This window comes from Lissotriton helveticus, chromosome 12 (genome assembly GCF_964261635.1).
Source record: "Lissotriton helveticus chromosome 12, aLisHel1.1, whole genome shotgun sequence".
NCBI classification, from domain to species: Eukaryota; Metazoa; Chordata; class Amphibia; order Caudata; family Salamandridae; genus Lissotriton; species Lissotriton helveticus.
The window spans coordinates 293,289,369-293,305,957 of NC_136073.1; the positions used below are offsets into that span (position 1 = coordinate 293,289,369).

General features: G+C 51.7%; 1 protein-coding gene across 1 annotated transcript in view; it reads right to left on the reverse strand.

Moving 5' to 3' along the window:
• LOC144798014 (uncharacterized) overlaps window positions 1-4,939 on the reverse strand; it is a 61,714-nt gene extending 56,775 nt beyond the window's left edge. Inside the window, exons 1-2 of the mRNA XM_078668802.1 lie at window positions 4,534-4,939; window positions 3,231-4,174 (exon numbers count right to left, since the gene is read on the reverse strand). Of these exons, the coding sequence (XP_078524928.1) occupies window positions 3,231-4,174; window positions 4,534-4,618 (1,029 nt within the window). The 5' untranslated portion in view covers window positions 4,619-4,939. The remainder of the gene's footprint in view (window positions 1-3,230; window positions 4,175-4,533) is intronic.
• Between the last annotated feature and the right edge of the window lie 11,650 nt (window positions 4,940-16,589).

The following is a 16,589-nucleotide window of genomic DNA, read 5'->3' on the forward strand; positions in this document are numbered from 1 at the left end:
TGCAGTATCAGAGCATCAACAGGGCATTGTGCAGTACAGAGCAGCTACATCAGAGGCAGTCAACGAGAGGGCAGAATACAGTATCAGAGCATCAACAGGGCATTGTGCAGTACAGAGCAGGTACATCATTGGCAGTCAACGAGAGGGCAGAATGCAGTATCAGAGCATCAACAGGGCATTGTGCTGTACAGAGCAGGTACATCATTGGCAGCACATGAGAGGGCAGAATGCAGTATCAGAGCATCAACAGGGCATTGTGCTGTACAGAGCAGGTACATCATTGGCAGCACATGAGAGGGGCTAAGTGCATCAACAGTCCATTGCACAGAACAGGTCCATCACAGGCAGCACATGAGAGGGGCTAAGTGCATCAACAGTCCATTGCACAGAACAGGTCCAGAGGCAGCACATGAGAGGGGCTAAGTGCATCAACAGTCCATTGCACAGAACAGGTCCATCACAGGCAGCACATGAGAGGGGCTAAGTGCATCAACAGTCCATTGCACAGAACAGGTCCATCACAGGCAGCACATGAGAGGGGCTAAGTGCATCAACAGTCCATTGCACAGAACAGGTCCATCACAGGCAGCACATGAGAGGGGCTAAGTGCATCAACAGTCCATTGCACAGAACAGGTCCATCACAGGCAGCACATGAGAGGGGCTAAGTGCATCAACAGTCCATTGCACAGAACAGGTCCATCACAGGCAGCACATGAGAGGGGCTAAGTGCATCAACAGTCCATTGCACAGAACAGGTCCATCAGAGGCACACATGAGAGGGGCTAAGTGCATCAACAGTCCATTGCACTGAACAGGTCCATCAGAGGCAGCACATGAGAGGGGCTAAGTGCATCAACAGTCCATTGCACAGAACAGGTCCATCATTGGCAGCACATGAGAGGGGCAGAATGCAGTATCAGAGCATCAACAGGGCAATGTGCAGTACAGAACAGGTACATCAGAGGCAGTAAACGAGAGGGCAGAATGCAGTATCAGAGCATCAACAGGGCAATGTGCAGTACAGAACAGGTACATCAGAGGCAGTAAACGAGAGGGCAGAATGCAGTATCAGAGCATCAACAGGGCAATGTGCAGTACAGAACAGGTACATCAGAGGCAGTAAACGAGAGGGCAGAATGCAGTATCAGAGCATCAACAGGGCAATGTGCAGTACAGAACAGGTACATCAGAGGCAGCACAACTACGTGTCCCTACCAAACCGTCACAGGGACCACAAGAGTGCCACGCAGTTCTCAATGGACACACCATGTGAACTAACATTTGAGTGAAGTGTACAGCACCTCACATCACAGAATCAGGGGGACTGCGTGAACTACCTGCCTCGGACACACTGGCAGCACCAGCAACAGGAGTGTGAGACACAGACACAGCCCGAGTGACACACACATGGGCCACGGACCCAGACACACTGGCAGCACCAGCAACAGGAGTGTGAGATACAGCCACAGCCCGAGTGACACACACATGGGCCACGGACCCAGACACACTGGCAGCACCAGCAACAGGAGTGTGAGACACAGCCACAGCCCGAGTGACACACACATGGGCCACGGACCCAGACACACTGGCAGCACCAGCAACAGGAGTGTGAGACACAGCCACAGCCCGAGTGACACACACATGGGCCACGGACCCAGACACACTGGCAGCACCAGCAACAGGAGTGTGAGACACAGCCACAGATGTAGTCACTGACACGTGAGCCACTGACCCAGACAGACTGCCAGCACCAGAAACAGGAGTGTGCAACACAGCCACAGATCTCCTAACTGACACGTGAGCCATAGACCCACATACCCTGCCAGGATCTGCAACAGGAGAGGGCACAACTGACACTGTGCCACCATCTGATACACGAGAGTCAACTGCACCAGCGCCACTGGGACAACTGAAATGATGAGCCACAGGGCTGTATGGGCCAGGAGGCAGGGTGGGCCTGGGAGCTGGGGATAGCTCACCTAGAGCCAAATCGGGGTTGGCAGGTGTCAATGGTGTGTGTCTGCGTTTCTTAGGGTGGTGTGAGTGCACCCTGGACAGGACAGGACTGCCAAGTGGTGGGGACTCCAAAGAATCACCACCCAGCATAGGTGGCGCAACTGCTGCGGGGGATCTGGTTTCGGGGGACGTGCTGGAGCCTGCTTGTCGTTTGCTCTGTGCCTGCCGCCTGGACTCAGAATGATGTGTAATGGGGGATGCAACAACAGGGGACACCCTCCTCTGCTTCTGACTGGCCTGGATGGGAGTGGAGGTATGGGGGGACTCCGCCGCGGAGACATCAGTGTTACGTTTAGTAGAAAACATCAGCCTCAGTGCAGCCAGGGGTGAAGTATGCCTGTCCTTGATAGCGCCATTGTCCATGCCAGATGCCTTGTCCGTAGGATGTGCCTTATCCTTAGGTGGAGTGTTGTCTCTGGATGTAGCCTGTGCCCTGCTCGCCGCCCTGTTCCTGCCAGCAGACTTGTCGTCTGTGGTGCACCTGTCTCCAGCAGACACCTGCTGTCTGTGTGTGTCCCTGTCCTTGGGAGAGTCCCTTACCTCTGCTGTGGGCCTGCTCTTGGGAGTCTCCCTGCTCTTAGTAGGTGCCTTAGTCTTCTCACTGTCCTTGGGAGAGTCCCTTACCTCTGCTGTGGGCCTGCTCTTGGGAGTCTCCCTGCTCTTAGTAGGTGCCTTAGTCTTCTCACTGTCCTTGGGAGAGTCCCTTACCTCTGCTGTGGGCCTGCTCTTGGGAGTCTCCCTGCTCTTAGTAGGTGCCTTAGTCTTCTCACTGTCCTTGGGAGAGTCCCTTACCTCTGCTGTGGGCCTGCTCTTGGGAGTCTCCCTGCTCTTAGTAGGTGCCTTAGTCTTCTCACTGTCCTTGGGAGAGTCCCTTACCTCTGCTGTGGGCCTGCTCTTGGGAGTCTCCCTGCTCTTAGTAGGTGCCTTAGTCTTCTCACTGTCCTTGGGAGAGTCCCTTACCTCTGCTGTGGGCCTGCTCTTGGGAGTCTCCCTGCTCTTAGTAGGTGCCTTAGTCTTCTCACTGTCCTTGGGAGAGTCCCTTACCTCTGCTGTGGGCCTGCTCTTGGGAGTCTCCCTGCTCTTAGTAGGTGCCTTAGTCTTCTCACTGTCCTTGGGAGTGTCCCTTACCTCTGCTGTGGGCCTGCTCTTGGGAGTCTCCCTGCTCTTAGTAGGTGCCTTAGTCTTCTCACTGTCCTTGGGAGAGTCCCTTACCTCTGCTGTGGGCCTGCTCTTGGGAGTCTCCCTGCTCTTAGTAGGTGCCTTTGTCTTCTGACTGGCCTTGTCCAAGGAACAGTCCATGGACATGTGACTATCCCTTGCCTTGGGAGTACCTTTCGTGTTGAATGGCTGTGTAGCTCCGGAAGGCATGTCCCCCAACAACACTTGTGGATCCTGTGTGTGTACTCCAGTGCATCTGACGTCGTCTACGTGAACAGATTTAGCTGATCTAGGGGATGGGGTCTGTGCCCTGCGTGCCCTGACGTGCTGTCTGACGCTGCTTCTAGTGCAATAAGCTGTATTTGAGTCCTGCTCAGAATAATCACTACCCCCTGAGACATCCAGCGGTGTAGATGGTGAAACACAAGTAGCACCCTGTTCGTTCGACTGTACTATTGCAGACGACACACTGCTTGCCAATGACTGCACTGTCCTGTGTAGACCTGCAAGATCGCCATGCATCCCTTCCATGAATGCCACCACCTGCCCCAACTTCCTATCATGGTCCTGGAAAGCATTTGTCATATTGGTCTGCCCCACACACAGCTGTCTGAGCAGATCAACGGCCTCAGCACACAGTGCATTTTGGCTCACCGTGGCAGGGGCAGCGGTGCCTGCACCGAACGCCACTCTGCTCCCCCTACTCCTCCGGCCACGAACAGTACATGGTGCAGTTGGCGGAAGTGTGGGCCCTGTGTGCTGTCTTACGACAGAAGGTGGTGAGTGCCCACTCCCAGTCTGTGACAACAGTGCAGGCTCACCCAGAGTGTCCGACGAGGAGGACGATGGCGTCTCCACATGCGAGTCCTCAGGGACGGTCCTGTCCCCCTCTCCGGCGCTGGCCTCCTCCGTGTCAGTCTGCGTGTGTGCGAAGTCTGAGCCGGACTCATTTCCTCGGCTACTCTCCACCGTCTGTGGCTGAGTGTCCTCTGTCAAAGCTGAAATGCACAGAAAAGATGTGTGAGTCATGGGCACACTCACGTACAGAAGGAACAGGATAGCCAAATCACATAGCAGACAAAGGTTTAGGAGCCCTCATCCTGCACATGGCCCACCCCTACCAGTCATCCTCACATTTTCTGCCATGGGGCCATGGACCACTAGGGGATGTGCTTTTACACTCAACTACTAAGCAAGTGGCGTGTCAACATGGCGGACCTGGATGTCAAATGAGTACCGCCCAATGGGACCAAAAAGGCATCACAGGCATACATACGCAACACGGAACTCAATAGTGTGTCTGTGCACCAATACATGCATAGCACTCACAGGTTTCCTACACAGACAGTATGCTCACCGCTAGTTTGCTGTCGATCGGCACTCAGACGTTCGGCCAGTTCAGGATGCGTCACTGCAATGATACGTTGCATGAGAGGGGTCATGGAGCGTCGGGCCAGACGGGGCGTCCTTGGAATCAGGCCCAGTGTTACTTCCGCTACATTCTTGCTCAGCCTGGAAATGTCGTCCCAGCGTTTGTGGCAGTGTGTATGTCGTCTGTTGCACACCCCCAATGCCCGTACTTCCCTTGCTATGCTCCTCCACAGGTCCTTGCGAAGGTGCAGCTTGACCTACCATGATGGGAGACAAAAGGGTGTAAGTCAGTGGACAGGTGGCCTGTCACACACATAGGGGCAAGACGTTACTGTCAGCAGCCATGCACAATCAGGAACATATGTCTAGCCCACACTACACAGCTAAGATAGAAATAGGCCTGATCATTCGGCCCCCTCATGCACACCAACATGTCCCACACTGCACTTACCACCCGTCCCGGTGCGCCGTAGAGGCGTCCATAGTTGCGGAGTACACCGTCCACGAGGACATCAAGCTCCGCGGCGGTGAAGGGTCGAGACCGGATCTCTTTGCCTGACGACATGGCAAGATCACGGAGTATGGCACTAGAGCAGCAGTCGGTGGTCAGCTCAGCAGCAGCAGCAGGTCGAGGTGATGGTCACAGGCAGCAGTCGGTGGTCAGCTCAGCAGCAGCAGCAGGTCGAGGTGATGGTCACAGGCAGCAATGGTCCCCAGGGTAGAAAGTTTCATTTTGGCCAACACACATATATAGGGCCCTCAGCACGTGTCAGTGGCATACGTCGCCAGCAATTGGTCAGCCCTGGAAGCGTGATCGTGAAATGGCCCAATGACTGGCCCTGTTGTTGCGGTGCACAGCTTCCTCTACTTGCGATTGGCCGTATGCGGCCAGCGTCCCTCTTCCCATTGGCTGCATGTGCAGGGACCGTCACGGGCACACATCGGCAACCGCACGTGCAAGCCTCACGGAAGGAAGCTTCAGTTGCAACAATGTTGTATCACTGGCGCCTCCATGGCGGTGCACGTACACAGCGGGGGAGGTGCAGGCCTATACACCCTGTAGATGTACTCAATGGACATGCCAGTTCATGACCCCCCTTACAGTCACCTTGCATCATCCACCGTACACCGGCCGGAGCGGCCGGCCCATGAACAACCGCCGTGCCAGGCCCTGCCCAGGACCGCCGTGCCGGCCATGGCAACAACCGCCATTGCACGGCCCTTCCACTACCGCCGTGCCAGGCCCTGCCCAGGACCGCCGTGCCGGCCATGGCAACAACCGCCATTGCACGGCCCTTCCACTACCGCCGTGCCAGGCCCTGCCCAGGACCGCCGTGCCGGCCATGGCAACAACCGCCATTGCACGGCCCTTCCACTACCGCCGTGCCAGGCCCTGCCCAGGACCGCCGTGCCGGCCATGGCAACAACCGCCATTGCACGGCCCTTCCACTACCGCCGTGCCAGGCCCTGCCCAGGACCGCCGTGCCGGCCATGGCAACATCCGCCATTGCACGGCCCTTCCACTACCGCCGTGCCAGGCCCTGCCCAGGACCGCCGTGCCGGCCATGGCAACAACCGCCATTGCACGGCCCTTCCACTACCGCCGTTCCCTGGCGGTCCGTGCAATGGCGGTTGTTGCCATGGCCGGCACGGCGGTCCTGGGCAGGGCCTGGCACGGCGGTTGTTCATGGGCCGGCCGCTCCGGCCGGTGTACGGTGGATGATGCAAGGTGACTGTAAGGGGGGTCATGAACTGGCATGTCCATTGAGTACATCTACAGGGTGTATAGGCCTGCACCTCCCCCGCTGTGTACGTGCACCGCCATGGAGGCGCCAGTGATACAACATTGTTGCAAATCGACCATCCGTCCCGGAACCTTACACATGCACTTGCCGGTGTGTGGGCGTGACGGTCTGTGCACGTGCAGACAGTGTGAATGTCGAAGGCGGCCCGCGTATGCCCAGACGTAAACAGCGGATGCAGTGCACCGCCATGGCGTGATCAATGTTAGCATCTTAGCCGATGATGCACCTTGTACCATTGTCTGCAGCTGCCTGCTCACGGTTGTGTGCGTGATTGCGTGGCTACACATGTCATGCTCCATCCCATGTGTGTCCATACCATGGCCATCGGTGAGCCACAAGTGTCCATCACGTGTGCATGTCCACATCGGGTAGTACCCTACACAATTCAGTCGTACCTCACATGTACACAGTAGATCCCGTATGAATGGGCACCTGTGAATCAGTTGTGAGTGAGTGGTATGTGTCAGATGATGACTATGGTGGGGGTTCTGTTGTGTACTGTACATGTGTGTTGCCTATTGTGTCCCCATGCATGTGATGTCCGTATGCCCACCATTCCTGGTGTTGCCATTGGGGCATCATGATATGGGGGGGTGGGGGGGTGTTTAATTTAGTATGTGTGCATGTACTTGCATGTGTGCATGTGATGTTGGGCCTACACATGTGGGTCATGTCACATGTCTGGTTGGCAGTGATGTTGAGGTGAGACACTGTGCATTGCACATGTTGCTAAACATCATGTTTCTAGTGGATGCACATTGTAGCTACGTCGGTCCATGTTGTCCTGACAATCAGAGGAGTCACACATATGACAAGCATACACTGGATACTACATGTTGGTAGAGGGCGTTGACATGTGATTGAGGTGCACACACGTGCGTTGTATGTTAATTGACTTCCATTCCATCTACTCCCACACAGGAGGGCTCCAAATGTCCTTCGCCCATACACTGTGCTGGAGGATATGGTGGACGAGGAGGTGATCCGGAAATTCAGGCTGGATCGCCGTCGATTGTTGCAACTTGTGACCCTATTGTCTCCTCATCTGCAGCCGCGAAGAACCTATCCAGGTTCCATGACACCCACGCAAAAGGTGATGGCGGCACTCCATTTCTTCGCAACAGGCACATTCCAGTACACAGTTGGAGATGCCGGGGGAATGTCACAGGCCATGTTCAGCACGGTACTCCGGGATGTACTGACAGCCATGATGCTGTACAAGCATGACTATATACATTTCCCTCAGGCGGCGGACTTGCCAGCGGTCAAAGCTGGCTTCTATGCCCTGGGTCGTATACCACACGTTGTGGGTTCCATTGATGGCACGCATATCGCGATCATTGCACCACGGGCACGTGAGCAGGTGTATAGGAATCGGAAACACTTCCATTCCCTGAACGTGCAGGTGGTGTGCCAGGCCGACAACATCATCTCACATGTGTGTGCAAGATTCCCTGGCTCTGCACATGACGCCCACATCATGCGGAGCAGCATGGTCCCCCAACTGATGGCTAATCTTCGTCCAGCACAAGCGTGGCTTGTTGGTGAGTATGCTGTGGTGACAGGAGTGATATCTGTGTGGCATGGTGTGCCCCACAATGCAGGTTGTGATGTTTCTCTCTCTCTCTCTTCCACCAACACAGGCGACTCGGCTTACCCAAACAGGCCTTGGCTGCTCAGTCCCTTACGCAATCCCACTACACCAGGAGAAATGAGATACAATGATGCCCATGGTAGGACACGTCGAGTGGTAGAACGGACATTTGGCCTGCTCAAGTCAAGGTTTCGGTGCCTGGATAAGACTGGAGGGGCCCTGCCTTACTCACCAGGCAAAGTATGCAAGATCGTGATAGCGTGCTGCATGCTTCACAACCTGGCTGTGCGCTATAACATTGAACTGCTCTTGGACCCTGATGAACTGCAAGTTCCTCGCCCTCCCGACCCAGCCATGTCAACTGATGAGGATAGTGGTGAGGAGGAAGGTGTGGACCAGAGGCGCCAGATCATTGATCGCTACTTCCCTTGATTGTGAGTGTGCTCCTCTTGTGCTGCTTGGGTATGCCCTGTGAATGTGTGCTGGTGTTGTGGCATAGTGGTGTGCTTCATCTCTGTGTTCTGCTATGTGATGCATGCATGTGTGTGTGTGTGCTAAATTGTGGCCAATGCACGTCTCCATGATGTGTGTCGTCTCATCCATTACTGTTGTGATGCGTGTGGGTAGTTAAATGTTGCACTGCAGTGTGTTCTGATGTGTGTGATCTTGTTTCCTGACGTGTCTTTGCGGTTTCTATTTTCCCTAGGTCACTCCCGCAGCGCCATGATTCTGTACCAGTTGGATACCTGTACCTAGTAACATCTGTTTCTGATGCATTCATGTGAATAAACATGGAGACAACACATGATTGAGTGAGTAAGTGGCTTTTATTTACAAAATGTGCATGGGTGTAGGTGCATATTTACAAATGAGTGAAGGGGTGGGGGAGTGAGAGTTGAAGGTTATGGCAGATGAAATGTCCGTGCGGACACCACATAGGGTGGTGTCTGCCTAGTACAGCAGGCCTGTGGCAGGTGGGACCGGATAGTTGGCAGGGTGAATGGCATGCGCAGGTACTGGGACAGTCATTTTCTGTTCCTCTTGGAGCGTGTGGCAGGTGCTTCCACACTGCTGTCGCCCACTTCCAGCCTCGGTCGGCCCCTCCGTCTTACTGCCGGTACGGTGTCATCTGGTTGCGCAGGGGCATCGGGTACCACATCCGCCGCAGGTGGCGGTGGCGGTGGCGGTGGCGGTGGCGGTGGCGGTGGCGGTGGCGGTGTTTGTGGCCTGATTGTCCTGGTGAAGATGTCCACTAGTTGGCCAAGCCGCCTCTCAATGGCCCCCAACATTGCAGTGTTATCTACAAAGTCCTGGTGGGCCCGGTCTGCCTGTGCCTGACCACGTTGGTAGCTCACCTCCACCCTGCCCAGTGCCTCCAATGACTGTTGCACTGGATTGGGTGTGTTGGTATCCTCCCGTGTTCTTTGACGTATGCTCCTGCCTGCCGGATCTGGCCTTGCATCTCTGCCTTGCCTCACACTCTCCCTGCGTGGCTGGGATGGCGCTGGCACGGCGTTGGCCGTTGGGTTGGGCAGGGTGGCAGGAGTGGTGGTAGCAGTGGTGGTGGTGGTGGAGGTGGTGCTGGTGGTGGCTGTGCAGGTCACAGTGGCCGGTGTTGTCACAATGGCAGAGGCCGTAGTTGTTGGTGCAGGGGTGACCTGGGAGCCAGATGGCCCTGGCTGGCTGCTTGTGCCGGGATCATCCTCTGCCCCGGAGGTGGCTGGCCAATCGTCCCCTGAGACGTCTGTGATTGGCGAGTCTGGAGGGCGGGTGTTGCTTCCAGCTGTCAGATGAGGATGACCTGCAAAACCAAAATGTGATGATGAGTAATGTGGACTTGACAGGTTGTTTTCACTTTTTTGGCCGATTCTGTCTGCACTGGTACTCACCCCACCCACCACCACCGCCATCCCTATGGACATGGGGGCCTGTTGGGAGTTGTAGTTCCATCCCCTCACACCCACCACCACCCACCACCACCGCCACCGCCATCCCTATGGACATGGGGGCCTGTTGGGAGTTGTAGTTCCATCCCCTCACACCCACCACCACCCACCACCACCGCCACCGCCATCCCTATGGACATGGGGGCCTGTTGGGAGTTGTAGTTCCATCCCCTCACACCCACCACCACCCACCACCACCGCCACCGCCATCCCTATGGACATGGGGGCCTGTTGGGAGTTGTGGTTCCATCCCCTCACACCCACCACCACCGCCATCCCTATGGACATGGGGGCCTGTTGGGAGTTGTGGTTCCATCCCCTCACACCCACCACCACCGCCACCGCCATCCCTATGGACATGGGGGCCTGTTGGGAGTTGTAGTTCCATCCCCTCACACCCACCACCACCCACCGCCACCGCCATCCCTATGGACATGGGGGCCTGTTGGGAGTTGTGGTTCCATCCCCTCACACCCACCACCACCGCCATCCCTATGGACATGGGGGCCTGTTGGGAGTTGTGGTTCCATCCCCTCACACCCACCACCACCGCCACCGCCATCCCTATGGACATGGGGGCCTGTTGGGAGTTGTAGTTCCATCCCCTCACACCCACCACCACCCACCACCACCGCCACCGCCATCCCTATGGACATGGGGGCCTGTTGGGAGTTGTAGTTCCATCCCCTCACACCCACCACCACCCACCGCCACCGCCATCCCTATGGACATGGGGGCCTGTTGGAGTGATTTCGACGTTGGTGAGTATGTGGACTGCATGCATGGGTTGGGCTCTGGGAGATGTGTCTTCACAGTTGTGTGAGGCACACCATGTAGTAGTGCTCGTGGTGCTTGGTTTGTACTTACCAGCCTCTTCTCCCTCAGGAAGTCCATCAAGGCTCTCAGGGTGGATGATGGTCATCACCTTCTCCTCCCACTCGGTGTAGGGTAAGGGCTCCGGAGGGGTTCCACCGCCTGTATGATTAGCCCGGAGATAGTTCTTGGCTCGTATGGCTTTGACTCGGGTCTTTAGATCGTGCCACCGCCTCTGGATGTCCTGCTTCGTCCTCGGGACGCTCCCGGAGGCATTCACCCTGGTGACTATCCGGTCCCACATGCTGTTTCTCCTGGCTATGCTGGTCTGCTGCACTAGGGCCCCGAATAAGTGGGGTTCCACACGGATGATCTCATCGACCATAACCTTCAACTCGGTGTCAGTGAATTTGGGGTTTTTTTTTGGTGCCATGGTGTGTGGTGCTCGGGGTGTGGGTTTGCGTGGATGGGGTGGTGCAGGTGTGTGGTGTGTAAGAATGGTGTGGTGGGTGTTTGTGTGGTGGGTGTGTTTGGGTGTGGGTTGTGTGAATGCTATTTCTCTTTGGGCTCAGTTCAGTGGTGTGTCCTGCTAGCAGCTATGCTGTGATGCAGAGGAGTTGTGGAGTGGGTGGGAGTTCTTTTATGGTGTGTGTCTAGACCGTGTCTGAATGGTTATTGGCAGTCAGGTGCTAGGTGGGAGTGTTGGCAGGTGTGGATTGTGTGGTGCTTGGCGGTGGATCATTGTGTGTTGTGATTGGTTTGGATATTTTCGGTGGGTGGGCGTTTTTTTTCGTGTGTTTGGTGATAAACTTCCGTGCCAATGTATGGCATTGGTTTGACAGTAGGGATGTTGTTTGTGTTGTCGTTCCGCTGTGGTGCACGGATTCTCGGTGCATTGGTTCCGCTGCGGACGTGGATGGCGGTGACTACCGGGGTACTTGCGGAGTTATCCTAATTGCGGACACGGACATTGCGCAGGTATAGCGGGGGTGGTGGATGTATTCGCGGTCATGTGCGTACGCGGCGGTCGGTGTTTTTACTGTTCCGTCCGCCTGCCGCGGACTCAGGTGTACTCCGACCGCCGCGGACGGGGATTGGAGTGCTCCGTACGCCGCGGTCGGCGTTTTTTGTATGTTTTATCCTAATTGCTGTTGCGGATTTTCCGCGGACAGGTCCGGAGTAGCTTGCCACCTTCCGCGGCGGACGGTACACGTTTCCGTCCGCCATCCTAATCGACCCCTAAGTGTCTAAATTGGCTGGGAAAGAACAGGACCTTTCTGAGCTCAATGGCAAACAACATTCTATTTACTCGAAGGGTGGGGTGACTAGAGAGGGGGCGAAAGGATCGTCCTGGAGATTGTGCAATTAGAAATTTTAGAGTGCTGGCAGTGGTACACAATGACAGTGATTATATGAGGTGTTAAGGTTTGACACTATTGCCTTTAGAGTATTTCTAGAAACCACTCCCAGAAATTGGACTGCGTCATTCCCAACACCCAGAAATATTTAATAAATTGCACCCCCTGCCTGTCAGTGACAACCAGCACAATGTAGGTAGTATGTATAATGTCCCTGTATGCAATAGAGTTGGGCCTTTGGATGTTGTTGACTGAGTGTGTGGGCCACGAATCATAGAACATGTTGATAGACACATAAGAACCCAAAAGAGTGTTGCGTTAGCTTGACCAACCAAAGCCACGGTAGGCCCAAAACCATAGGTCCCTTTGCTTACTCCCCTTATGACAGCAATACTGGTCAAATGCAATATTCTACTTTCCGTGATATTTGACACTCCCCTGTCTTAATCCTGGAAGCCCTAATTCAGAGGATCTGCCAACAGCAGAAATGGGAGAAGGTCCAATGAGAGGGGGCAGCCTAGTGCTAAATGATGATGTGGTGACACATAGGGATGTTAGAGAACAAAAAAAAACTAAACATAGTCTCGTGGAATATTGCTGGTATAGGGGTAAGCTGAATAATCAGGATTGGGAAACTTACATCAGCTCCTTTGATATTTGCGTATTCCATGAAACATGGCAAAGACACAAACTTAACCATGCTGGTGTTGCCCCCTTCAGTGTTGAGGTGAGGTTGCATCGCAGGGGAAGACTCTGGGCGTTTGATGATGTGGATTGGGTTACATGTAGGTTGGGAAGTTTAAGGGTCTGAATAAATCAATAATAAGACTTTATTTGTAACCATAAAATGTCCGACTGGAGGTACAATTAACATCTATAATATTTATTTAAGACTGTCTGCAAATCGCATGGATTCCCCATTAGTGGTAACCGGATAGAGATGGTAAGTACACCCTTAATAGACCTTTAATAGAAGAGCCAGCACTAGCCTAATAGATTACATTGTAGTAGATGTCAAATTATGGCCATTCCTAATGGTACAGATGAACATGACCATGGTACCTGGGCATGACAGTGACCACAATGCTCTTGAGATGACCTCAGAACTTGCTATGATGCCCAGTCGCATTGCCCTGGCCCAAACACTGGATGATAGATGTCAACCCATTCACAATAAATGCAGAATTCATGAGCGTGCAGTGGCCAAATCTGAAAAAACCTTGTGATCTATATATTATAAGGTGGAACAGTCCCTGGGGGAGCTTTGCAGCCTTAACTTGGCCTCCTCACAGGAGACCAATTTAGCAAAAGTTGGAGATGTACATAATTCCCTGTTTGAGAGCTGACAAAATGAATTTCTTCCAGAAGCGAGTAACCATGAACCAAGGAGTAGTGTACCATCCTGGTTCAATCAACAATGTAGACTGGCTAAACACACTTTAATTAATTCTTTCAAGAGTTAATGGAAGTGAAAGCTTTAAAGTGAATAGAGCTGCATATAAAACTGTACTTGCTAGCGCAAAATGGAACTGGGACGATGAACATTGGGGCTTTTTAGTAGCTGCCACAAGGGACAACAATCAAACCCTCTAATAGAATCTGATCCCCACAGGAAACAGGGAGGGAAAACATAAGTTACACAATAATGGCACTGCTGAGGCATGGACTTTACATTTTTACAATTTATATCAAGTATCAAGTATCCTCCAGTGAGAGAATACCATCTGAAGCTCTAGTAATCTCTTGTAATTAAATGTTTGGAAAATCAGGGGGGTTTCCTCCAATAACATACAGAGAGGTGGAACAGGCAATTATAAAGATTACATCCCTCAAATCCCCTGGCCTAGATAAGATACTTGTGGACCTGTTCTCCTCTGAAATTAATATCGGACCCCCTATCTTACAGTGCTGTTAAATGCCATCTTAAATGGGCTAAACATTCCCAAACCATGGGCAGGGGTTGAGACTATTCCAATATATATAAAAAAATTGCCCTTTGGATCCCAACAACTATAGGCCCATTAGTTTTACACCACCCAAGATCTTTTTGGCAGGATAAATCTCACCAGGCTACAACAATGGCTAGAAGAGAATGGCATACTTTGTAACTTACAAGCGGGTTTCTGCGCAAATACTTCTACTGTAGATCAGGTGTTTTGACTATAGATGATCAATTGGAAAACAAGAGACATTGAAAAGGGAAGGCTATATGCTGTTTTTGTGGAAATCAGTGCAGCATTTGACCTGGTGCCAAGAAGCCTGCTGTGGAGAAAGTTAGCTGAGCTGGGAGTTCCAACCTACTTGTGTGGAATAACTAAGAGATTATATATAAACTACTATGCCCAAGTTAGATGTGGAACACTGTGTTAAGTAACATATCCTTTCCCATTAAAGAGGGGCGTAAGACAGGACTGTATCCTGGCCTTTACCCTGTTTATCTTGAACAGGTTTATGTCTTTGATTACCTGGGAATTACGCTAGATGAAAAGATTAATTGGATTTATCACATAGCAAAATGGAGACTTAAATTGGAACACCATATAGGGGGTTTGTAGAAGTTGCACAAGGGGTTCCTATGTAGATCTGTTTCCCCTCTCCTTCAGTTGTATGCCTATTAGGCACTCGCTGAAGCCCTTTATGATGCTCAGATTTGAGGGCATAGAGAGCCAAAATCTCTGTTAACGGTAGAAAATAAGTGAATGAGATGTCTTCTTTGTTTTCCATTGAGAATGGACTCAGGGCTCAGGCCAATCTCTGAAAAGATTGAATTTCGACCATTGGCTTTTTTAAGGCGCTTATGAGTTACCCCTGAACTATCGCAATATCATAGTGGTTTGGAGGAAATACTTAAAAATCCCCTCACTATCTAAAGCCCTTGGCTAAAATATTTTAAAGACTCATTTGAGGGGATGGGTCTTGCCAATTTTTGGCTTCACCCTGAGGGCTATTGCTCTTCCCTGAGTGCCAAAGAATTAAAGAATCAATGTAAAATATATGTTTAATAAACCTTTAATGTAAACAACTAGAGAGAAAGGGTCCGGAGGACACTCTTGTACCCCTTAATAACAATCGTAGAAAACAACATAAGAGTGGCCGCATCAATCAAAACACAAATAAGAATTAAGTCATGGAGTAATAATAGTACATACCACCAAGACAAGTACAGAAACCAGATAGGGGTAGGTTAAGTGAACATGCAAAGTGAAAAGAAAAGAACCCTCAGGCACCCACAAATGTTGGTAGCCAATATCTTCATTGGGTTCTTTTATTGAGACAAGAAATATGTCCAAAATGTGATGAATTAGTGAGTTTAAAAAGAGTGTGGGCTACACCTCAAACAAAACAATCTTTATTACGAGGGTAGTTCGAACTCTATTAAAAAACAGTGAAAAGAAGACGGACTTATGTGAGGTTAGGTTAATTTGAACCTTAAAGTCCTATAGAAATATTTAAAAATGGGTCAACATGTTTCTGCTAGCGAGTCAATAATCAACTCAGCATTCGTCAGGACCACAAAGAAATATATCCTCACTCCATGGATGACACACACTAAGGTGCCGAACCAAAATGGAGTGGGCAGAGACAGATATACAACCTTAACTGTGCGATTTGCACAAATGTTGTCTCCTGCGGTCTCTCCAGAACATGAGAGACAGGGAAATATTCTGCAGACAAGAGTCGTTCCCCATGGGCTAGTGGCAGGGGGAAACCTTCACGTCCGGGCTCTTTGCTCCAGGACGACCGCCCGCTTTTGCACCTATGTCGGCCACATCCACTGCCCGAATCGAATGTTCTGGAGAGACCGCAGGAGACAACATTTGTGCAAGTCCGTCTTCTTTTCACTGTTTTTTAATAGAGTTAGAACTACCCTCGTGATAAAGATTGTTTTGTTTGAGGTGTAGCCCACACTCTTTTTAAACTCACTAATTCATCACATTTTGTACATATTTCTTGTCTCAATAAAAGAACCCAATGAAGATATTGGCTACCAACATTTGTGGGTGCCTGAGGGTTCTTTTCTTTTCACTTTGCATGTTCACTTAACCTACCCCTATCTGGTTTCTGTACTTGTCTTGGCGGTATGTACTATTATTACTCCATGGCTTAATTCTTATTTGTGTTTTGATTGATGCGGCCACTCTTATGTTATAATAAACCTTTAATGCATGTACAAGGATCTTTACCAAATAACTTTTTAGCAGCTAAGGATACTAACTTTTTAGAAACTTGTCTAGATGAAATTGAACCTAATATTTACAAAAAAACTGTGTCTTCAGTTTATATTTGGGGCACTGCCATTACATGCTATTACATCAAGATGAGCAGGAATATTAAATGTGAATAACCAGAGATGCCCTATGTGTGGTTACAAAAATGAAAATGCACCCTATTTCCTATTCTTCCCAGCATACAGCAGGACAAGATTAAAGTGGTTGACCCCTATTCGGGGGAACCTCAGCACTAGAAGAATTGAGCAGGCATATAGAATTCTTCAAATAGTCTTGGCACCTCATACCTTTTTTGCT